Raw genomic sequence first — 25673 nt, forward strand, 5'->3', positions numbered from 1 at the left:
GCAGGGAGCTTCATAGGTGGTTGGTGGCTTCCCTGGAGCCAGGGCAGAGACTATTGCTGTGCCTTGAGCTGACTGAGTGAAGGGCTGGGAGTAACCCCCACTCTGGTTTGGGCAAGTACTTGCAAGGGGAGGGGCACAGCAAAGAGACTGAGTCTGAGGAGAGGCAGAGTGATCACCACACCGAACCAGGACCCAGAGCTGCTGACATTTGGTGGGGCTGGCTCCAATCGTCAGTGGGGTTGTGCAGCTTGTTGCCTTGGCTGGACTGATCCACAGAACTAACTGAGTGCTGTCTCCAGCTGCAGATCTTCCAGCATGCCCACGCAAGCGCCTAGGACTTGAAATCCAGAGAAATTTACACTCCGGGGTGGGGTAAAGAGTGGCTGTGTAAATGCCAGTTAGATAAGTTTCATTTATTACTGTATAGTATATTTGTTAATTGGTTTTATTCAACTGCCCTCTGTGGATTTAAATTAATAGTGACATTTAATCTTAGTCGGTTATACCCATGACTTTGTTGTTAGGTAAAGGTGTGTTAACTCTAATTTAAGTATATGGGATGTATATTATTTATAATTGGTATTTGAGTTAGACCCATGCCACAGGTGGTGGTTGTTAGTATAGGTTTATTCCTGGAGGTTCCCGAGGCACACCCTTGAGTGTGTACAGGGATCAGCCAGAGGGAGGCACCGCCAATTGTAAATTCCTTTAGGAGTAAAGGGACTGCAGCAGAGGGGTAGATAAAGGATTCTCACCTATCCAACATCACCACTGGTATATTCAGGATCTCTTTTAATGTCAACAGCATCAGGCGCCTGGTCATGCAGGTGAGTGTTGCTGGCTCCCAAGTAACCCAGGGAGGAAAGGGGGGGATTACATAGTCTTCTAAGCATCTGCTTCAGACCAACTAATATTAATTACTTCACTTTTTGGGGGGCCAGTTTCTTTCAAAAAATTAAAGCAAATAACATCCAGTGATAGCCATAAGCTATAAATTTGTGTAGTCCAGCTGCCAACAAATAGTCAAATCCAGCCTAAAAAGCTGCAGGTGGGAGGGGATATATGCACTGAAAATATTTTCTCCTTCCAGCTCTCCCCAAATCTGAATTCTTTTAATCATCATCTGCTTTTCCTTGACCCTTGTCCAATGTGTAACACAGTATTACATAGGTCTGTGCCAATGGCACAAGTACCGCAAAGGTCGGACTCTGCAAGACCCTGTCATCGACGATATTTTATGCACCCATTCCAGCCAAGTTGCTATTACAGGCGAGGTTGTGTCACCCGTTGTGCCCCTTAGGAGCGCTAAGGCCATTATTTAACTTTGCAAGATGATGATAGACACCAAAACTTCCTGTTTGTGTCAGGTTTTTGGCAAGGATGAGGCTCGGGAACTGTCATTTTATTTTATGGAGGGGAAAAATATTTAAATTTCCTTGGGAACAGCTGGACCTCATTCATACATTAGCTTCCCATAACTTTCTGGTTTAGAAACCAGCCAAAATCTTGACCATTGTCACTTAATGATTTCCTGTTTTGTTTAAAATGCTTTTCTATAGATAAACAGTTTACTGTCTTCCTTTAGGGAAAAAATGAACTCACTTATTCATGAATCTCACTAAATTCAGTTATTGGATTAATGGTGAATTATTTTTTTCCCTTCAGATCTTTAATTTAAGAGATGTTAAATGCATGTTGCTAAATTGTTTCAGCCCAAGATTTTACAGTTGTTCAAGGAAAGGAGATTTCATGCACCAATCCCAAAGAATGCCTTTTAATAAATAACTTACACTGTATATGTGAAACGCAGGACTTTTGTGTGCTCCTTAATTTAAAAAAAGGTATTATAATTGGAAACCTGTATGGCTTACTTCCATGTCCCTTCAGTCTTTGGCTTCTCTTGTAGGAGTGTCTCAGTCAGTCAGTCAAGTCTGATGGAGGAGATGGTCCCTTACAATTGGGACAGAGACCTTCAAATTTATTTCACGTGGCTACTAAACAGCTAGCAGACAGCAGCGGCTCTCAGTCGGCACTGGTGCTGGAATTGAACCCACAACTTAGAGATAAGGTGATCAGTCTTGCTCTTTGCATCTCCACTGCCTCCCGTTTTCTTTTTTCTCTTCATATTTTCCTGGGTTTTAGCTGTTGCTATGAGATGTTTTAAGAGCTCTTAAATCTAAATAGAAAACGAAGGGGCATTTGGTAATTTGCAAGCATTAGATATAAGCAAGCCACAGACAACACGTGCATATAACTACTGTTTAAACAATAGGACTGTTCTAGGGCTTTATCCAACTGTCAGTGGAAAGATTGCCATCAAGCCAAGTCTTCCAGAGCAAACTTGCTTGTGTATTAGTCTGAGACTATAGCAGACTCACTATGTATATGTTGTGTTTTTCCTAGACCTCATGTGCTGCTAACAAACTAGGATTGGTTTTCTCACAGTATAAATTGTCACTTGCCAATCTTATTGGGGGGAAAACTGCCATTTATTTCTTTCTCTTTCTCTTCCTTTCTTTCTCTTAAAAAGTGAAGCAACCATGCCAAGAACATGACAAATATGCAGTCTATAATGTAGTGGAAAACTGGAGCTCAGCTGTGGGTAGAACAACAATGTGGTGACCAAGCAGGTTGGCATAGCAAACCCAGCAGTGTAGTTGCCCAAAAAGAGTTTAGCACGAAAAATCTGAAGAGGACACAGAGATTTTGCTGCTCCTTTGAAGAGGAGAGAAAAGGACTGTGGTGAAGAATTTAGGTGATGAATCCTGCATGCTACGTCCTGTTCAAGATGTGCCCTGTGAAGTTAATTAGCACACTGTGCAGTTGTGACTCATACTCACTAGCGATCATGGGCAAATGCAGTCTTTTCTCTGGAACATTCTGATGGTCTTCCATTACAGTGCACTAAATGTGAAGGAATATAACAGATTTCAATAGGTTTTTCCTCACTAGTTTAGGATAGAATTCCTTTCCATCGGGAACGTTGCAACTTAACAGTTGTCTCTAGAAGTTGGAGCTTTCTGGATGCCAGTGTAGGAGACATTGCTCCCGGGGTGCACAAACCTCTAACAAGAGCCAGGAAGGAAAAAGTTGTTTTGATTCATGTTAAAGCCAGTGACATTAGTGTCAATAAACTGCATGTGCCGTGACCTGCAATAGAGATGGAAACATTAAATAAGATGAAGGCTTAACTGTGAAGAGTTTTTTTGTTTTTCAGAAATACTGTCAGTGACATGTTTAGTTCTGGGTAGATAGTGGTGGACAAAGCAGCCGAAGTGGCTGGCTAGAGTGGTAAATCTTGTGCTGCTGGCAAACTAGATGTCGGCTCATGCCAAGGTCCCCAGGTCTCAGCTGAAAGCTGGCAAATACATAGTTGGAATCAGTCTTGCCCACCTGTGTGTTAGTATTCTTCAAATAGGCACTAAGATTATAAGAATGCATTTAGTGTTCATTGAATGCTTGTGAGTTGCTTCATGCATTCATCAACATCTGTATTCCGTATTGTAAGGTAATATTTAATCATTTGTATCGTAAGCCTCTGTAACTATCACCAGACAGGAGAGAGAGATTAACTAGTGTGAAATGCTGATCTCCAGCAGAAGATGTTACGTCCTTCCCAACAGGAAAAGGCCATCAGCACCAGATGGACTAGAGTGAGACATTAAAAAGGATAGAAGGCTTTGTGTTTCAGCTATTCCCTCCACACACCCCATGAAAGAGTCATGCAAGTGAATTCCTCCCATCTGCTGAGTTCACAGTTCAGAGTACATGGGAGGGAACGAATAAAAACCTTAACAAGAAGGAACTGTATCTCTATGCTGCTTGGACTCTGAGTTGGCCCTAAAAGAAATCTAGAGCTTACTTATTATAGAAGCGTCTATTACCTTTTCAAACTTAAGATTGTAGCTCATTTGTGTATCTGCTTACCTTGTAGCTCATTTGTGTACCTGCTTGTAAATAACTGTCTTATTTCCTTTTCCTAGTAATAAATTTTAAATAGTTTATTATAGGGTTGGCTACAAGCACTGTCTTTGGTATGATATCAAAGGTGTAATTTACCTGGGGTGAGCGACTGCTACTTTTGGGACTGGGAGTAACCTGAATATTGCTGTGGCCTTTGATGTAAGGGACCATCTGTCACAAAGGTATGCTTATCTGGATGGCGAGACTGGGGAGTACCCAAGGGGACTGTCTGTGACTCCATGTTAAGGCTGTTATAGTACCTGCGGAGTTTACTCTTGATGATTGGTTGGTGCAAATAGAACTCTCAACCAGTTTGGGGCTTTTGTCATGTTTCCTAACAGTCTGCCCTATGAGTGGTACCCAGGCTCTTGAGCTACCGCAGGACAGCGTCACACTTCTATTGAGCAGTTAAGCAGGTAATTGGATGGTGATGAGGAACCAGCAGAGGAGATACTAAGAGGATGGAGGAAGTTAAGGAATGAGAATAATACTTCAGAAAAAGTCACTTTCTAAAGTGTAGAACTGTAGGAAGCATAACCAAAAGCAAAAAGAACTAGCAACATATACACTTTTTAAATTTTTTTATTTTAATTTTTTAAGATTTTAAAATTATGCACTCAGCCTAAAGAATATAGTGAGGAAGTGAAAATCACGTACACATATATTATGAATTATAAATGGTTTAGAACATGTGATAACATTGATGTAGGTAGAGAACAGAAAAAGAGTTCAAAGATTAACATATTCCAAAGAATCCTGCATGCCCCCTAGAAATATCTACTGTAACAGCATGCTAGAAACATCAATAATGTGGAAAGATGGAGTGATTTTTTAAAAAAAAACAACTAAAGGGTAAGGAAGACAAAGGTGAGATATTAAATAGTAAGCCCAGGGATGAAGTCAGCCCTGTGAGGTCAGTAGATGTTTGCACTGGTTCCCAGCACAAACAGAGCAAAGGCGGAGCATGAAGGATGTTTTCACAAGATACTAAGTCATTAGAATGTTGAAGTGTGTAAGTGGCTCAAGAGGAGAACAGCCAGGGTCCTAGGAGAGAGGGTAATTTGTTTACAGGAGAGAGAGAGACACACACACATTGCTTAAGTCTGAACAAATTCTATGCCTAAATGATCAGCGTCAGATGGCAACAGATATCAAAGCAGACGTGCTTTATTCCCTAAGGGAGGGGAAAGAAATACTGGGAAAAGTTGGGATGTCTGCATAATAGGTAATCTGGGTATTACATTGTGTGAAAATGGACCAAACTCAACATCCCAACAATCTCAAGAAAGAATCAAAAAGAGATAGGGGTTCAGGAAGGAGAGGGATGTAATCTTGGTAGACACAATTTATTGAAAATCCTTTTCGCAAATGGACCGAAAAATGCAGCAAATGTGGTGATATTTGAGGTGAAATTCTGGCCTTATGGAAGGCAATGGGAGTTTTGCTATTGACTTGAATGGAACCAGGATTTTACAGGTGACTCTGGAATGGTGATGTCTATAGGGAGTTCCAATGGCTGGCCTGGTGAAATGTTGCTGGAAACAATGATGCGGTAGGATGACCAATTCTTAGCTCTTTGTGGTATTCTGTCTGGCATGCTACCTTCTGAACTCCATCTTTCCCTCATTCCGTGGTGCATCACTTCCTCTCTTAGCTTTGGTTCTCCTGCTCTGAATTCTCTTACAATATGTACATGCTGTTTTATGGTGGGATGAATATGGCATGTTTTTCTGATTTCATTGTAACGGTTACAGATCACGTTTGCCTCTTGCATACAATCGAAGCATTTAATTAAAAAAACAACTGGTGGGAACTGCAGCAGAGCATACAATACAATGTATACAGGTCAGAGCACAACCATGCTTTCAACAAAACACTGCTGTGTTGGTGTACAGTAGTGTCACGCTCACGCAGAAACACATTTCTTATTCCATATTTGTTCAGCAATGCATACCAGAGGGTCAGCTTGCTCAGATGAACTCTCTGAAAGTGGCAGAAACTGTTGGCATGTTGTGATGGCATTTACTGCTAGGTAAAATTCTTTTACCCTGTGTTCAACAAAGCCACTGTCTCTACATATGTTTATCAGCTAGCTCATTCTGAGAGGAGGGATTTCAAATCTGGAACTTGCTTCCCCTTTGCTCTGCTGAAGCCTGAGTTTGTTGACTTTCTGTGTATTTTGTAAGGGAACATCTTTTTCCCTAGACATTTTCTGAGGGAGTCAGTGGAAGGGCAGAGCTTTTGTTGTGATGAGTTGTGGAGAGCTGAATTGGGTTGGTTAGAACTTGGCCTTTTTTAAAAAAATATCTTCATGGAGCTTGAGTTTCAGACAGGCACATTTTAGAAATTGAAATAAAAACTATGTGAAAAAACCTGACTCAAAATTTCCAACCAAAGCTTCAAACTCATAGTAATAACTATTTGTTCTTGAGCTGAGAGTTTTGGGTGATACCTTAGCCATTTTGGAGAAAATCAGGGAGCATCATTTCTGGCTAGAAATAGAAGAAAAATTACTCCTATTCTGTATATTTGCAGAACCATTAACTGTATTCACTATTACTTGTTACAGATAATAGTATTCAACTTAGAATGAACCTTCTGAATTTTGTATTAATGGAAAAAGACAATAAGCTGTAAATAAATGCTAATGTAATTAATTGGGAGTTTAGCTCTTCATGCTACACACACGAGAATTGCAGCCTAAGGAAGCTTACTGATATGAAAGGCATGAAAACCATGTGGCTGTCTCGTGGCTAATTAACTACATTCCAAGTTACTGGAGCTAACAGTTTTCCCTATGGAGAAATTAATCATACTTAGCTATTTAGCATTTGTCATGACTAAAATCCTAGAAATTGTCATGAAGTATGGACGCTATCCCTGTTGCTCTGTTTGACCACGCTTTGACTCCTCTAGGATTTGATCTTTCAGAGCCTCGTTTCTGCCTGTATTTTGCTCAGTTAAGGGGTTTCTCCACTCCTGCCCTTCCCACCCCAAAAGTCTCCCGACCCTGCATTTTCCGCCACCAACCAAGTGCTGCGACACTTCTTCCCCTGCAGGTAACCAGCTGCAACACCCAGTATCCTCCTCACAGCTGCAGCACTCCTCTTCTCCTAGCCCTAGGTCTCAGTGTCTCCAACAGAGTAGGGAGTGGACTCAAGAGAGGCAGCTGCCCAGGCCAAATCCTCTGATGGGAACAGGAGGAGAGACCGGCTGGAGAGCAGGGCAGCGGAGACTAGCGTAGTGGAGGGGGACAAAAGTGGGGAGGAGTTTGGGTACTGGGAGAGGACAGTCCTGTGCATGGGAGAGTTGGATGGACATATTTATGGAAGGACTAATGTGGAGTAACTAATAATACAGAGGACTTACAGCAGTTTATAGGTAAATAAGCACTTTTCCTGGGTGGGTAAGTATCACTATTATTATTTGTTTGTTTTATGGGTCGTGTCTAGGGAGTCCTAATCCTGGACCAGGATCCCATTGTGCTAGGAGCTGTGAAAACACAAAACAAAAAGACCTCCCTGCCCAGACAGCTTCCAGTCCAAGTGAGACTTTACAATATGAGGAGTAATCACCCCAGTTTTCAAATGAGGAACCAGGCATGACGAGGTTAAAGGCATTGCTTGCAAATGATGAATGCAATGCTGCAGCCAGGCCTGGGACAGAGGGGAGTATGTAGGGGGGGAATTATACGGTTAAACAGGAGGAAGTGAGTGCTTCAGAATACATCACATCTTATCAGAGCTGTGCAATAACTTCCTTTTCCTTCCTCCTGTCTTTCTTTCAGATTTTATTACCTTGGTCTCTTTCATTCCTTCAGGCTTTGCCTCGTTGTTTTCTTGTCCAAGCGAAACACACTTTATTTTTATATTCGCAAGAAGTGCTGATATTCCTCTCCCGTTTAGGGGGGAGGAGCAGGGGAATTGTTGAGCTTGGAAAACTGGGAATAGGCAAATCACCGTGGTGCGTGACTTGGCAGGGATCAGACACCTTCTATTTTATGTTGCAGTTGTAAAGTAGGAGAAAATGAATGTTCATGCAATAAATGTAATCTTATCCCATTTTACGCAAAAGGGCAAAGAGCGCTAATTAGGAAATGCATCATCTGCTAATCGGAGAACTTTTAAAAGAGTTGCCGTTCAGTCTGGTAACTTAAAAATTAGCACATAACTCTTTGGCGTGTGGGTTACTGTGGGACAATGTGAAGGCTTGAGGCTGTTTTGTGGCTTAAAACCGGAGCAGTAGGGGGCAGCAGAGAGACACAGCAGCCCATTGGGAGTTCTTGGGTGTGTTGTCTACAAGCAGAGGAGGAATGTGACACGTGCACCACTCTTTGGTGTCATATGTTCTCTCCCTCTCAGGGCCAGCTACGTTGGCCCTGCCCCTCCTTTGTCCGGGGAAGCCAGTGCCACAGGTGGGACTGGCTTGTAATAGTCTGTTACAGGGCTGGGCTCACTTGAGCCCTAAGGGAACAAGTTGTCTCTGAGTTTCCAATAATCACATCAAAGTGAAGCTTAATACAACATTATATTGCAGTTGGTACTGGATAGGTTTCCAGCTAAAACAGGGCTCTGTTTTCACTCTGTAACTGCAATAAAAACATCTATGAAACTCGAGTAAAACTAGACCAAGTTCTCTTCCCTTGCAGAAAGCCTGACTTGTGCATGCTGGGGTAATGGCTTGAAGTCCATTTACCTTCATTTGGTTTTGGATCTGCAAAAACAAACAAATCCCAAAATCCATCAACCTGAAAATGTGTTCTCTTTTCTCAATCACACTTGTCAGATCTACTTCCAGCGATTTCTGTTTCTTCAGAAGAGGGCCTCTTGTTCTTTCATTGGCTCTCATGTTGTTTGTATAAGCAAAGCCATTGGTTGAAGACCGCATATACGGGTAGAGGAAAAATAGACTGTCGTCAATGATTGACCAAACTGACAGATTGTGACTGGTTGATGTAAAGTGTGAATGTGACTACTATACATCTTGCACTGAAGCAGAGACCTAAATAAACATCACTTTGTTTCAGGATGGTCCTTTATGTTCTGTACTTCACTCCTGCAGTATCTTCTCATAATTATGGTTGATATTTTGTCACAGATATTTTTAGTAAAAGTAACGGATAGGTTGCAGGCAGTAAACCAAGATTCATGGAAGGCGGCAATCTATCTGTGACTTCTACTAAAAATAATAGCGGGGACGGATTGACGGGGGGACAACTGCAGCCAGAGAAAGGGAATGAGAGCCTAAGCCCTGCTGAATGGGGGAGGTCCAGCACCCACCACCACAGTGGTTGAGAGCTCCAGGCCCCCTGCTGCCCTCCGTGGCTGAGAACTGCGGGGGCCCCACCGCGCCAGGGCTGAAGTGGAAAATGTCACAGAGGTCTCTGAAAGTCATGGAATCTCTGACCTCCATGACATAATCTTGTTCTTACTCATATTATACATTTTTCTTGTTGATATTCCAAACATTAACAGTAGGAGACTATGTTCCCTCTGAGTCCAAGCAGCTAATAGTGTTGTATGCCATCTTCTCAAAGGGTTTATTCTCATGAGGCATGTCTTTGGAAAAAAAAAATTTATCACAGTTAAATATTTGGTACCATTCATCTGTTGTGCATAATTGTTCACTGTTTGTAAATCAGTTATGTCATATTTACCCAAGCCATTCCAAATTTGGAACATACAACAACACAGATAGTGGAACATACATAAGAACGGACATACTGGGTCAGACCAAAGGTCCATGTAGCCCAGTATCCTGTCTTCTAACAGTGGCCAATGCCAAGTGCCCCAGAGGGAATGAACAGAACAGGTACTCCTAAACTGATCCATCCCCTGTTACCCATTCCCAGCTTCTGCTATCGTCCATGAACTTATCCAGTTCTTTTTTGAACCCTGTTATAGTCTTGGCCTTCACAACATCCTTTGTGTGAAAAAATACTTCCTTTTCTTTGTTGCCTATTAATTTCATTTGGTGCCCCCTAGTTCTTGTGTTATGAGAAGGAGTAAATAACATTTCCTTATTTACTTTCTCCATACCGGTCATGATTTTATAGACTTCTATCATATCCCCCTCCCTTAGTAGTCTCTTTTCAAAGCTGAAAAGTCCCAGTCTTATTAATCGCTCCTCATATGGCAGCCATTCAATACTAATCATTTTTGTTGCCCTTTTCTGAACCTTTTCCAATTCCAATAGATCTTTTTTGAGATGGGGCGACCACATCTGCACGCAGTATTCAAGATGTGGGCATACTGTGGATTTATATAGAGGCAGTATGATATTATCCGTCTTCTTATCTGTCTCTTTCTTAATGATTCCCAACGTTCTGTTCACTTTTTTGACTGCCGCTGCACATTGAGTGGATGTTTTCAGAGAACTGTCCACAGTGACTCCAAAATCTCTTTAAGTGGTAACAGCTAATTTAGACCCCATCATTTTATATGTATAGTTGGGATTATGTTTTCCAATGTGCGTTACGTTGCACTTTATCAACCTTGAATTTCATCTGCCATTTTATCGCACAGTCACTAGTCTTGAGAGATCCTTTTGTAGCTCTTCGCAGTCTGCCTGGGACTTAACTATCTTGAGTAGTTTTGTATCATCTGCAAATTTTGCCACCTCACTGTTTACCCCTTTTTCCAGATCATTTATGAATATGTTGAATAGGACTGGTCCCAGTACAGACCCCTGGGGGACACCGCTGTTTACCATGCTGAAAACTGACCATTTATTCCTACCCTTTGTTTCCTATTCTTTAAGAAGACAGATTTATGATTATGATGATTTTTGCTTGTTGTGATAGCCCCCTAAATGTTCTAACAAGTCTCTAAGGTGCCACAAGTCCTCCTTTTCTTTTTGCGGACACAGACTAACACGGCTGCTACTCTGAAACCTGTAAATGTGCTAGGTATTTTCAAAACATGGAGCGAGACAGTCTCTGCCACAAAGATATTTCATTTGAATCCTAGACCAGATGCATCATGTAAGAGCTACAACAGGTGGAGAAATAAGGTCTCATGGCTACTTTATTGTTATGCATAGCCACAATATTTGCAAAGCACCCATTCCCTGAAAAAAAACCAACACTAAAATCCTCTTGATGGACGCAGTGCCCTTTCATCCATGCTCTTTGAATATCCATTCTGACCTTCTTCCTTTTACAGTCCTCCCTTCATTTGTCAGACCTGGAAGTCATTCCATGTCACCCCGGACATCAGTGATTCTTCGGGCTATGAAGGTTGCCTTTGCCTCAGTCTTTCGGTGAAGTTTGAATGGGAGGTGCCTGAGGAGGAATGGTGTCTGAAAGTTCCTTTAAATTGTGGTGTTGCTTTGGATTGGTCTGGGGATAGTGCAGTCAGTGCATGGCATTTATTTACTCAACCATTTTGAAAAAAGATAATTGAGATTTCACCCAGAGGCACCGAGCATACAAGCATGTCTATAAAAGTAGGTAACAAGAGAACAGTGCAACCCTGAGTCTTCGCATAAGTGTTCTGGGGCCTTCATTCTGTTGGAGCAAGGTCTGTGGCTGAACAATGGCCTGTGTGAAATGAGTTTGATGGCCTATCTGTTTCCCAATGGAAAGGTGTCCAAATTGCACAAAACCACCATTTGCCATAGGTGAGAATAACTGACACCTTCTTGGCAGACACAGCAAAGAGGCTGTGGGATGAACGGGCCATGCATAGTAAACTATTTTCCCCCTTGAGTTGACCCCTCCAGTCACAATGGCGGTACGCTAACAGATACCATAGTGATGGCTGCAGTATAAGAACCTAAACAGAATAGAATGTACCGGGCAATATACAGAGGCCTGTATTGTCATTGCTGTGCTAAATATGTCTATACGCAGGGACTTTATTTTTCCATTGATGTCAATCCAGCAAATCTCAGGAGCATTGAAATCCCCCCATTTTCTCTCTCAAATATTTTCATGTCAGAGCTTCCTCTTCTATGTATATATTGGAAGCATCTTGAAGTGCTCAGTAAGAGAGTACCATACCTAAACTCACTGTCCCTATTAAAATAATAGCTACTTGATTTCATCCCTGCACTTAAATACAGAATTTTGTTCTGAGCTTTACCCACACTCTGTTCTGCAAGTGGGGGAGGGGGGGAGAAAAAGTGTTTTAATCAATGCAAGATTCTTTGGCAATCGTGCTACTGAAGCCTTAGGAGCTTCTGAATTTCTGCTGAAGAGAGCTCTAAGAAAGGAAATAAAGCCCTTTGACCGACTACCTTTCAGTGCACGGAGGGCATGTTTAGTACTTTCTGTTACATAATGGGCCTGAAATGGATTAGCAGGACCCAAACAAATTCTTTTCCTTGAGAATTACTCCCTGCATCGCTTCTCTCTTTCTGCTGCTTCATTCACAGTGCTAACAGAAGGGTTGTCTTTGTTGTTGTTAGCTTGAGAAGTAAATTGCAGCATTGTCTCCCCAGAGCAAGATTTAATCAAAGGTCTCTAGCTGAAGTGGAAAAATGCTCCTCATTATCACCTTTAAATGGAAATATATTTGCCAAGGAGGGGATATTTAAAAGGGGGGGTGGCTCTTCTTCTGGTTTGAAGTGCTGCCAGAAAACGTTATTTTCAGATTTTAAGAGAGAAACCTCTCAAAGAAATCATTGCTGGGAGTATATTTATTGTAGAAAAATAAAATTAAACATTGCTGCTTTTGGTCAGATCATTTGCACAGCCTTTTATGTGATTAAAGCATTGATATTTGATTTTTCTTTCTCATTAGGTGCTTTTATAATCTGCTGGACCCCAGGATTAGTCTTGTTGCTCCTTGATGTTTGCTGTCCTCAGTGTAATGTCCTGGCCTATGAAAAATTCTTCCTGCTACTTGCTGAATTCAACTCTGCCATGAACCCCATCATCTACTCCTACCGGGACAAGGAGATGAGTGCTACCTTCAAACAGATCCTCTGCTGTCAGCGCAGTGAGAATGCCAACGGCCCCACCGAAGGTTCTGACCGCTCTGCTTCGTCGCTCAATCACACCATCTTGGCTGGAGTACACAGTAATGATCATTCCGTGGTTTAAAAAGGAACTGAATGATCAAAAAGAACCGCCGAGAATTTTTATTGATGGACGAACAATAACAGGCTCGAAAACCACATAGAGAGGGCTGGGCACAAGGAAAGTAACAAACTCACAAGACATTTTTAAATACTAATGGACTACAGAACTCTTTTTTTTTTTCCAGAAAATGCACCCACGCACAACACCAACCACGTATGCAGAACTGGCCATGCTATAGCCCTCGTCCTTTCTTATACTTTCTGAAAGTAGAAAGCAGATGCCTTGCAATGGAATTCATAAGTAGCACTAGGAAAGTCTTATTTAGACTACACTAACTAGACTGTCAGAATATGCTTTGTCTTGGTGCCAGTTGAAATCAACTCCGATTAATTAAGCGTATACCTGCTTCACTGCATTTACATGTAGACCCTTAGTCTTGTTTTTAAAAAAAGAACGCATTTCATTTAATAGACACTTAATATTTATCACCATCCGCATGCTTGTGATGGACATTAACTGTGCAGGGAGAAAAAAACATGCTGTAGTCTTTGTATTCTTTGCTACGATACCATAACTACAGCAAAACAAAAATATTTTTCTAATACAGGCCACAGGAAAATGATGGAAATTCTGACTCTTCCTACCTTCTTCACTGGTGTGAGAGCACACTTGTTCTCTGTGTTGGTGGATTATTTTAATTAGGAAAAAGATGCTCATTGTAATGTCCACAGGAAAGTAGAAAAGCATAGACTGTATTACAGTGTTTGTTTAGATTATGAAATAAACAGTACTCTAGTCACAAGGTAGTTAACTTTCTTTTCTGAAGTGTGGTCTTGAAATAGGTAACATACACAAGAGGTCCAAAGTTTATTCATGGTCAGCTCCTTAACGTAGGATATGTCTTTAATGCTCTAAAAGAGACACAGTCCTGAGGCTAAACTGAAGCACAAGTGTGTTTTGTAAGATGTATTTATGGTGTTGGAGTGTTTTTCCTCATTCATTGTGGAATGCAAAGGGATTTTTTTAATGCATAATATAGCGTACTTTGTAAACATTTTTTTAAAAAAAGAAATCTTTTTTTTTTTTTGCACTGAGAGACAGACATTTTTGAGGGTATCTAAACAATTATTTACCCTTCATCTCATCAACAGTAGTTACTTGGAGCTAAGGTACAATTTAATTTTTTTAATGAGACCAAATATATAATCTGCCAAACAACTGAAACCTCCATTAGGATAAGCCAGCCAAATATCTGGACATCTCATACGTGGCTACTTTTAAGAAGAGATACCACCTGTCCAAATATAAACTCGTATGAATTATTAAATACTAATGAAAATCCATGGTCTGCCATCAAATAAATTTTAGTGAAGAAGAGATCTTTGTATTAAAGAACTTGGGACCTTTGTATGCCAAATTACTTGTTTGTGTGTGTGCGCCCAAGTGTGCATAACAATGTAATGGACCATAAGTAAAGTTCATGAGAGGCGGTTTTCCATGTTGTTAGATGCCTAAATAATAACTTGCTTGAGGTTTATCAGTCAGTGTAAAGCTCTGGAATGTTACGTAACAGGTGTTGGAATACTGTCATGAGGCTATTGTGCAGAGGTGGATAGAGTATGTAGATTTAAGAAGGATTCCTGAAAAAGGGAATTCAGCACCAAGGAGGCAGAGAGAGCGTAAAGTTACCAGTGTGTGTGAAATCAATGGGAGTTTTGCCATTGACTTCAGTGGAGCCAGGATTTTCACCTGTAATGTTTAGCAGGTATGCAGGGGCAATGTGAAAGTGGGGGAGATGAGAGCGGGCAGGTGGGCTTAGAGAAGGTGTCCAGGGATCATGCATCAGTTAAACAAGGGACGGATATTTATGCGTACTTTGTACAAAACACATACAGCTATATTCTTTTCTGAGGTTGAGAACCAATGAACTCAGATTTTTCACGCATGTAACTACAATGAGAACTAGAAGATGGGCTGTTTGAACTTAACGGGGGGAAAAGACCCTCCACGCTAAGCCACTAATAAAGTTTTCTCAATGAGTGTACAATGTTTGGTGTGCATGCCTGTCAGTGCTCAGAGAATAAGGGTGATTCCCCAAAGAGGGGAATAGGTTTGGGGAGGATGTCATCTCTGTTCTCCTGGCTCCCAGATCTGCTTTCCCTTCTGCTGGTTGCTTTAGTGAGGAGGTAGGCATGATAGAGGACTCAGCACTTGAAGAGTCTTCCCAGCTTCCAGTGTCTCCTGCAGCGAAATGGGGGGCACTACACTATCTGGGTATAATAGTGGTTTTCCTCCTTTCCTGCAGGCATTTCTGATGTCACATGTGGGAGTCGGTAGGACTGATGGTGGAAATTCAAAGTTGGTGGGTTGTCATGGAAGGAAGGGAAAAGGGATCAGCCGATTGGTGAAACAGCCAACTCTAGTCCCGGAATGAGGTCCAGAAGACAGCAGCAAACACCTCTCATCCCCCCCAAATATTTTAAAATGTGGGTGACTGAAAGTTTTGGAAAAGGTATGGGAAAGATTGAATCAGCAAGAATCATTTGCAAAAGACAGAAGGGTTGACAAGCCTAGCGTGCATGATGAATGTTTTGTGATGTTTCTATTTCTTCGTCAAGTGATGGTCCCTATGTAGATTTTAATTGCTGGTACAATGGGCAGAAGTCACCACCTACGTCCTCTAACCAGTGTCCATTTCCAGAGTGACACTAGCCAGTGCTGGAAGCTAGAATTTTTGAACTTGCAACAGCAATTACATCTCATGCATCAAAGAGATTAATCCAGGAGCACTTGTTACGCAGGTGGCTTTTCACTACGTAAAGGTGAACTTCAGCGGTTTGCTTAAAGTTAATAGAGTGCAAAACTTATTTTATAAGATTCCACTGGAGGAACTGAGCACGTGGTTTTTCAAAAATGTAATTGGTGCTGTATGTTAATGAAATTACCGTCCTATATCCTTGAGAACTCTGAATTGCCAACTGCCTAGTTCTTTTGGAAGCTAATGTAATCACAGCTGCCATGAGCAAAGAAATGAAAACAAGAGTTTGGAAGAGAATGATTCTTTCAACCTCCTGTCTCTGATGGTTCTCATGTCACTTATTTTGGCAGAGAAACCAAGAAATCTGTCATTTGGATTTCTCAGTTTCTTTAGGCGGTTGTGTAATTGTCTCCAGTTGTGTTAAAATACAGTGCTAAATAATTTTTTTTCAACAATGGTTCTAGGAATCCTATAAAAGGTTTTGGGAGACTTTTTTTAAAATTCCAAAGTTTCTCCCAACATAAGTAACATATTTGTATGTCTCGCCCAAGCAAATATTTCCCAAGTTCAAATGTGGTGGTGTTTGCTCAGACAGTTGTAAGCATGGGAGTTCTTTAATGAGGTGAAATGTTTGATGAGGTCATTTGCATGTCAATAACCAAAATGTTTTTCCCAGTTCAGTTATTTGGCAGCAGCCCTAGCGTCAGAGTTCTCTGTGGACAAATGGAAATAGCAGCAGTTCTCAACCTGTGGGTCAGGACCCCAAAGTGGGTCACAACCCTGTTTTAATGGGGTCGCCAGGGCTAGCGTTAGACTTGCTGGGGCCTGGGGCTGAAGCCGAAGCCTGAGTCCCAGTGCCCGGGGCTCAGGTTACAGGCCCTCTGCCTGGGGCTGAAGCCCTTGGGATCGTGTAGTAATTTTTGTTAGAAGGGGGTCACAGTGCAATGAAGTTTGAGAACCCCTGAGTTAGGGCATTCTTGGGGGTGCCACAGATTTCTTTGCAAGATAAAAAAACAGAACATTCACTGAATGTTTAGCTTCCTTACCTCTATTGTGTTCCGTGTTCCATGTTCCCTGTTTTTACTCTAGATGGAGTGGATAGCTGCAGCTGTCTTGATATATACTTTCATGATGAGGCAGGGAAATTTTTCTGAAGCTATTAATTGTACAAATTTATAGTTTGTAAAAACACAAATCTACATCGTGTTCTAGCTGCAGCATCTCTTTTGTTGTGAACCCTGCCTCTTGATCAGTGACCTCCGATATCTATTGAAGAGCTCAGATTCTGTAATAACTAGAGATGTGCCTAACCTGAAAACCCAGAGCAGAGTGTAATGAAGTTTGGAACAGAGCTGAACTTTACGACTGGCTCCTATCACTAAAACCACAAATCCAAATTACACTTAAAGTTCAGATCTGGATCTAGAGTTCAATGCCTGGGGTCACATCTACAAACAGGCATCCCAGCCAGTTATTGGTCAGTAGAGCTAAGCGCAGGCACAAGGCATTTCAAAAGGCAAAGAGGCTGTAGGGAATTCTTCCCCATCAAAAGTTCTCCGATTTAAAGGCAAGGTAGTTTGCACATCAAAGAGCCAATAGTTTATTCTTAAAATATTTGCATAAACTTCAAACAGTATTGACCAGCACTGTGTTTTAAATGTTTGTTGAAGCATGTACAGTTATCAAGAAGGAGCAGATATCTCTCTCGACTATATTTGTAGGGCTCCCAGCATCATCCTATCTGAACGCCACCTAAAACAATTTTTCGATAAAATTATGTGCATAAAAGTTCTTGAGTGATGTTAAAGGGGACACCATGGTTTTGAGAGGTTTAAACGCGCGCGCACACAAATTCATTGAAATACATGAGAATAATACAAGATACAGTTAGGAAAGACTTATTACCCTAGGACACTTAGCCAAGCCATGAAGGTGCTTTGTACCTAGAACTCTGTTTTGTCCATTCTAATCATAAAATGTGGTGACGTTGCCTTAAAAGTATTTTCATTCTTTACATGTTGCATTATTGACATAATGAATTACATTTATATAAATGAAATACTTTGCATCCTTTTATTGTCTTTATTAAAGGATTGTTTACACTAGAATTTGTAATAATATTTTAGCACATTAACTAATGAGATTGCAAATTGTAGTGTAGATAAGTCCTTAATAAAGGCACTGAAGAAATGCCAAGTGTTGTTAAGGTGAAACACAACTAGTGACACATGTTTGTTCCTTGTCTACGTAAAATCGACAAGAGTGGTGTTTACCATGTGTTAAAACACGATTATCCATTGCAGCGTAGACAAGAGCTAAGAGACGGTCAAAGCTTTATATAAATACTAATGGAGCCTCCCAGCATCACATTTTAGTCTTCCAATCCTGCCGTTAGGGATTAGTCTACGTAATTGAGGCTACCTACCATTACAATCTACTCAATTTCCAACCACTGCATCCAGTTTTTACGAGTTAATTCAGCTGTCCAGTTTTAGAAGAAAGTCCTTCTAAAGCGTCACAAAAGTCTTTTCAAGTGCTCAGCTACCTCACGTTCAGAGACAATGCCTTGTCATACGATATATCCCTTCCTCTCCTTTTCTTCGTTTACGGGCTTTTAGACACAGTTGCTCATCCTCATAAATATTTCTAAAGCTACCAGGAAAAAACCCCTACAATATAAAAATACAGCTGGACAAATATATTGTGATCTTAAACCATCATATTGTCTGCTACATCGTCCTAAGTAAATCCAGACCAGTGAGAGTGCTGCCAACACTTTAACAAGAGGCTCCCACAACATGTTCCCTCCCTGCCTGTAATAAACTCCTTGTAAGGAGAGGGGTATATGTGGGAGACTAGGGAATCTAGTTATTTTTCCCCCTAATTAAATGAAAGTACTTTCTCATAACTCTTAACTACGGATGGAGCCAACACTACTTGGCAAATTAATGGTATGTCAAGTTCAGATACATGTTTATAGATTATACCTACTATAGGGAAGTGTTTGGCATGTATAATATGAAGTATGTGAGAAGACCTTTTAGGGGAGCTCTCCTGTGGGGACAGTTTGTTACAAATATGTCTGCATATAGGTGCAATCAGCTCCATTCCAGCGAGCAACACACTTGCTTTTTGGAGCCCCGGGATGATTTAGCAGCATTGTGGGATGTTTATTTCTGGTGAATCATATTAAAATCAAAGCCAGTTTAAATGTTTTCATTTTTGGCATTGAGTGTAGCTCTGTATTCTCTTTCCTCTTCCAGACTGTCAAACCCCCATTGGCCCTTATTCTGGGCTGCTTAAATCCATGATTGTGGCATTTTAATCTCAGGTGGTCTTCATGCCTCTGAAGGGGTTACCTGGGTGCAAGTGTATCGTGATGCCCCAGGTGGCTTGTTGGTACGGGGGGATCAAAACTCAGAACCTGTGGCTCTAAAACCACAGGCCTCTACTGCCTGAGCTAAGAAAACCCAGCTCTGTTAGCTCACTGCCAGTAGCAGACTCATAAATCTCACTATGTGGTCCAGCCATGAAAGGGGGATAGAGAGCCACAATGCGTAAATGAGAGTTACGCGAGCATAATGGTAGGCTTGGTTACATAGCGTTGAGTTTTTTAAGCATGGGGGAAAGAATTAGGCTTGTGCTTTCTATTCCTGCTCTGTCATTTGTAAAGGCGGCCTGATAGTGGTTGGGATTTTTTCGGCTAGATATTCACAATAGAAATTTAGCCTTTTGTTTATTATTTGCATTACCATAGTACCTAACATTTCCAGTCATGGACAAGGACCCCATTGTGCTAGGTCCTATACAAACACACACCCCACAACAAGCTTACAATCTAAGACACACTATGATGACAGAAGAGCTTGTGAAATGATAGCATTAGAACGGCTGGTAGAGAAAGTTAAGCAGTTGAGAAGGGATGGGATTTTTACTTGGGCCTTCTATACAGACACAGTTACTAAATCAATTTCAGTTATCTTCTCCTATTGTGGTGCAAGTCTGTGTGTAGACTCCCATGTCAGAATGTGTGTCCCATTTTGATTTGGATGAAGTAGATAAAATATCAGCTAAAACTAAACTGAAATAGGACACTTAGATTCCAAAATCAGCATGTCTACACACAGACTTGCACCACAATAAGAAAGAGAGTGGACTAAAACTGGTTTAGTTATTTTAGTGCCCGTTTGTGGGTAGTTCAGCCCTCAGACTGCTTAAAACCCTTGTTGGTTTGTTTTTAACCTCTGTTTAACTTTGACTAGTTAACACTCTTGCAAAAAAAGGTCTTTGTTAAAGAATCAGCAACCCACCTAAGGCCTTCAATTAAGGTAGAAAGCTAACATTTTATATACTGTGAGCTGAGTAAGTCCTTCAGCAAAACCAGAGTTGACATGCCTGGGAAAAAAATCCTCTCACGCTTTTTTAACACCTCATAAAGATGCAAAATAGGCACAATCTCAATTTTTTCCCCAAAAGTCCTTTATATGTAATATTTAAAGTTTAACGACGGAGCCTCCATGACATGTCATGTGCAACGTAAAGAGGCTTCATAAAGCTTGCCTTGCTTTGACATAACGAGCAGGAAGCCAACATAAACAATTACTGTACAAATCAAGCCTCATGAAAACATTGTGGTACTTCTGGGATTTCTTTTAGACCTGGATAACCATTTTCCGGGGAAGTCGGAGTATTTATATTGAAGTCTGTTAACACTGAATAAACAACATGTGCAGTGATGCAGGGCACACGGGCTAGGCGTGCACTAGGCACCAAACTGAACAATAATTTGGAGAAGTAGGTTAGAGCAGTGGTTCTCAACCTGCTGCCCAGTCAGCACAGAGCTGCGGCCCATGTGACATAGATTCATAGATTCATAGATATTTAGGTCAGAAGGGACCATTATGATCATCTAGTCTGACCTCCTGCACAATGCAGGCCACAGAACTTCACCCACCACTCCTAAAAAAGACCTCACACCTATATCTGTGCTATTGAAGTCCTCAAATTGTAGTTTGAAGACCTCAAGGAGCAGAGAATCCTCCAGCAAGTGACCCATGCCCCATGCTACAGAGGAAGGCGAAAAACCTCCAGGGCCTTCCAATCTGCCCTGGAGGAAAATTCCTTCCCGACCCCAAATATGGCGATCAGCTAAACCCTGAGCATATGGGCAAGATTCATCAGCCAGATACTACAGAAAATTCTTTCCCGGGTAACTTGGATCTTACCCCATCTAAAAACCCATCACAGGCCATTGGGCCTATTTACCATGAATATTTAATTACCAAAACCATGTTATCCCATCATACCATCTCCTCCATAAACTTATCGAGTTTAATCTTAAAGCAAGATAGATCTTTTGCCCCCACTACTTCCCTCGGAAGGCTATTCCAAAACTTCACTCCTCTGATGGTTAGAAACCTTCGTCTAATTTCTAATCTAAATTTCCTAGTGGCCAGTTTATATCCATTTGTTCTTGTGTCCACATTGGTACTGAGTTTAAATAATTCCTCTCCCTCTCTGGTATTTATCCCTCTGATATATTTATAGAGAGCAATCATATCTCCCCTCAACCTTCTTTTAGTTAGGCTAAACAAGCCAAGCTCCCTGAGTCTCCTTTCATAAGACAAGTTTTCCATTCCTCGGATCATCCTAGTAGCCCTTCTCTGTACCTGTTCCAGTTTGAATTCATCCTTCTTAAACATGGGAGACCAGAACTGCACACAGTATTCCAGGTGAGGTCTCACCAGTGCCTTATATAACGGTACTAAAACCTCCTTATCCCTACTGGAAATACCTCTCCTGATGCATCCCAAGACGACATTAGCTTTTTTCACAGCCATATCACATTGGCAGCTCATAGTCAACCTATGATCAACCAATACTCCAAGGTCCTTTTCCTCCTCCGTTACTTCTAGTTGATGCGTCCCTAGCTTATAACTAAAATTCTTGTTATTAATCCCTAAATGCATGACCTTACACTTCTCACTATTAAATTTCATCCTATTCCTATTACTCCAGTTTACAAGGTCATCCAGATCCTCCTGTAGGGTATCCCTGTCCTTCTCTAAATTAGCAATACCTCCCAGCTTTGTATCATCTGCAAACTTTATTAGCACACTCCCACTTTTTGTGCCCAGGTCAGTAATAAAAAGATTAAATAAGATTGGTCCCAAAACTGATCCTTGAGGAACTCCACTGGTAACCTCCCTCCAACTTGACAGTTCACCTTTCAGTAGGACCCGTTGTAGTCTCCCCTTTAACCAATTCCCTATCCACCTTTCAATTTTCCTATTGATGCCCATCTTATCCAATTTAACTAATAATTCCCCATGTGGCACAGTATCAAACGCCTTACTAAAATCTAAATAAATTAGATCCACTGCGTTTCCTTTATCTAAAAAATCTGTTACTCTCTCAAAGAAGGAAATCAGGTTGGTTTGGCACGATCTACCTTTTGTAAAACCATGTTGTATTTTGTCCCATTTACCATTGACTTCAATGTCCTTAACTACCTTCTCCTTCAAAATTTTTTCCAAGACCTTGCATACTACAGATGTCAAACTAACAGGCCTATAATTACTTGGATCACTTTTTTTCCCTTTTCTTAAAAATAGGAACTATGTTAGCAATTCTCCAATCATATGGTACAACCCCTGAATTTACAGATTCATTAAAAATTCTTGCTAATGGGCTTGCAATTTCTTGTGCCAATTCTTTTAATATTCTTGGATGAAGATTATCTGGGCCCCCCGATTTAGCCCCATTAAGCTGTTTGAGTTTCGCTTCTACCTCAGATATGGTGATGTCTACCTCCATATCCTCATTCCCATTTATCATGCTACCATTATCCCTAAGATCCTCTTTAGTCTTATTAAAGACTGAGGCAAAGTATTTGACATCCCCAGGGCCATACAGGTAGTATTGGATGCGGTCCATATAACACATTCTGGGCCGCATATGCAGCCCACAATGGTAAATAGGTTGAGAACCACTGGTGTAGAGTTTAGATACTAAGGCCCAGATTCTGCAATGAGCTTCATGGGTTCTCAGAAGTCTGCCCATTTGGTGCAGGGCCCAAGTCTGGAGAACAGGGAGGTGCTGTGCCATCTATTTAATGTAAGAGAAGAAGGACCTGAGAATCATAAAGTTAGGGCTGCAAAGACTTACTAGGTCATCTATTTGCTCCATCTGTTTGTTGGTGCAGGATGGTTTCCTATGGAAGACCTGTCTAACCTGTGGCATTTGGCCAGACCCTCTCATTCCTGTTGTTCCCTGGCCTGCTGCCCATATAGTTCTGGCTTTTCTTGGCTGGCTGCCAACATTTTATGATTTTTTTTGTAAATTTTTGCTTCCTGGAGACTGGCAGGCGAGAGGCCAGCAGCTGAGGCTCCCTTTCCTCCTCCTCTTGGCCAGCCAGCCTGTCACCCAGAGCTCTCACCCAGCTTGGCTTCCCCTCCAGCTCCCGTTGTGTGTGTCTCAGAGCAGGAAAAGTTGAGGTGACAGATTTGTGCTGGGTGGAGGAAGTCTCTTAGGTGGCCCAGAGGTGCCAAGCAGCAGCTATATGATCAGTCCTGGAGTCCCAATCCCCTAGGAGCTGGGACGGGTGGTTAAATAGGAGACTAGCAGATGGGGGAAATTAAGGGGGAGCCAGACAGAGATGGGGAAAGCAGAGGGTGGAAGGAGAAGACAAGGGCAGGGAGAATCTTGGGCACAACTCTTCTTAGGGCCCATGAAGCTTGTGGCCACAGGCCCCTGACCTGGAGGAACAGAATGAAGATTTTTAGCTTTTAGAGCAAATAAGTGCATACGCAGATAGCCTTGGAAAGGTAAATCTTATGCTAGGTGTAAAAAAGAACATGCAGCTGATTCTGATTCTGCAGCAGGTGGCTAAGGGCAACCTTCATGTCTGCTCTTTGTAAAATGAGTCCATTACCTATGACGTATACCCCCATGGATTCTCTTACTAGCTCTCCCCAAAATCCTTAGCCTGGCTCTGGACAACAGCATGGTTGTGTGAGCAACAGAAACCATTGTGAGGAAGCTCCTTGAAGGCTGGCCCTACTGAGAGGAAAGAGAGAGAGAGAGAGAAGGGAGACCACCTGCGTGGAAAGAGACAGATCTATCTGTCGAGGTATGCATGGCCCCCAGCTCTGTAGTATCTCAGCTTCTCCCAATCTATAGGAGGGAGGGCTCATCTCAATGAGCTCTCCCTCCAAGTGCGGGGGGAGGTGTTTGTGTCCACATACATTTCGTTCTGAAAGTGATGATGCCTGTGGCCATTTTTCTCTCTTGTGGGAATGAGTTCAGTTCCTTGTTAGTTCTGTCTCCTGCCCTCAGCAGTTGGGTGAGGATTCCATTGAGCAGGGGTACATAGCATGCTGGGAGATTGCCCCACCGCGGGACAGGAGTGGGAGGACTAGTTGCACTGTTTCAGCCGCCTGGTACTCTGCATGGACACTGACACTAAACTGGTTCAAGTTGAACTTTTTAGGTTTAACCCGTTGTTAAACCAGTTGAAAATCAGTCTGTTCTAACTGGTTGTCAGATCACTTGTGGCCTATGCGCGGACACAGTATTTCACAAATGACCACGGGGCTTTAACCATCATGTAGATGAGATCTTAATTATACTGCATAGCACTGTCCTGTCTAATTCTTCCCCTTCCTGGGTGTGTTTGCCCTTCAAATATCTGTGTGCTACATGGCTGGCATGTTCTCTATTCATCGCTTGCCCAAGCAATCCATCTATGTAGCTCAGAGGTGGGCAAACTGCGGCCCGCGGGCCACATCCAGCCTTTGGGACCATCCTGCCCGGCCCTTGAGCTCCCGGCCACGGAGGCTAGCCCCGGCCCCTCCCCTGCAGGCTCAGCTTGTCATGCCACCAGCGCTCTGGGCGGCAGGGCTGTGAGCTCCAGCCGGGTGGCGCAGATGCTGGCACTGCTCTGAGCAGCATCGTAAGGGGGCGGGGAGTTCTGGGGGGCAGTCAGGGGACACGGAGCAGGGGGCAGTTGGATGGGGCAGAGGTTCGGGGGGTGGTGGTCAGGGGATGGGGAACATGAGGGTTGGATAGGCGTGGGAGTTCCAGGGGTCCTGTCAGGGGGTCGGGGTGTGGATAGGGGTCGGGGCAGTCAGGGGACAGGGAGCAGGGGGGGTTGGATAGGGGCTGGGGTAGCGGGGGGGGGGTACCAGGAGGGGACGGTCGGGGACAAGGAGCCGGGAGGGTTGGATGGGTCAGAGATTCTGAGGGGGGCAGGAAGTGGGAGGGGGCAGGGATCAGGCTGTTTGGGGAGGCACAGCCTTCCCTACCCAGCCCTCCATACAGTTTTGGAACCCCGATGTGGCCCTCAGCCCAAAAAGTTTGCCCACCCCTGATCTAGCTCTTTTACTTTTCCCTCATAAGAATCCTCCAGCCCTTTAATCGTTTTTGTTGCTCTTCTCTGAACTCCCCCCATGTTGTCCACATAATTCTTCATCGTCAGCTGCTCAGAGCTGAACATTGAGCTGCCTAAAGCCTTGCATGGGACCCTCTGGAACACTCAATGAAATGGAGTGATTTGAGAAATCAGGAGACGGGGAAGGGAAAAATTAAAGAAAGAGAGAGGACTGAAACCCTTTCACGCAGAGCTTCGATGGTGATTTCTTCAGGGGGTTTCTGACAAGTTCAGAGAAGGCTTTTTGTTTTCAAAAGGAATAATGCGCGTTGCATGGTATGGCTTTTTCCAGATGGAGGCTAAAAGACTTTGTGTTGTTTTAGGTGCATTTCATTTATTAAGAGCTCAAAGAGCCAATTTAAACAAGGAGAAGCCTTCCCTTTTCCCACCCACATTTGACATGGAGTTCAACTACTTTTAAATAAGTGGCACTTTACCACTAACTAATTGAAGGATGCTGAAAAGCTTGAAACCCTGTGCTTTTTCATTGCTCTGAT

The 25673-nt window shown here is 42.4% G+C and overlaps 1 protein-coding gene across 8 annotated transcripts in view; it reads left to right on the plus strand.

Annotated features, from left to right (window-relative positions):
• The window catches only part of LPAR1 (lysophosphatidic acid receptor 1), a 132510-nt gene that overhangs the window by 84278 nt on the left and 22559 nt on the right, over window positions 1-25673 (plus strand). For 6 of the 8 annotated variants that reach the window (XM_073345597.1, XM_073345591.1, XM_073345593.1 and 3 more), the window contains one exon: window positions 12708-15035. The exons of 1 other annotated variant lie outside the window; for it this stretch is intronic. In XM_073345597.1, the coding sequence (XP_073201698.1) occupies window positions 12708-13009 (302 nt within the window). In that variant the 3' untranslated portion in view covers window positions 13010-15035. Of the gene's footprint in view, window positions 1-2530; window positions 2702-12707; window positions 15036-25673 lie in introns of those variants that run through there. One more of the 8 variants, XM_073345598.1, reaches the window with a different exon arrangement.

This window comes from Lepidochelys kempii, chromosome 5, assembly GCF_965140265.1.
Source record: "Lepidochelys kempii isolate rLepKem1 chromosome 5, rLepKem1.hap2, whole genome shotgun sequence".
Taxonomy (NCBI): Eukaryota; Metazoa; Chordata; order Testudines; family Cheloniidae; genus Lepidochelys; species Lepidochelys kempii.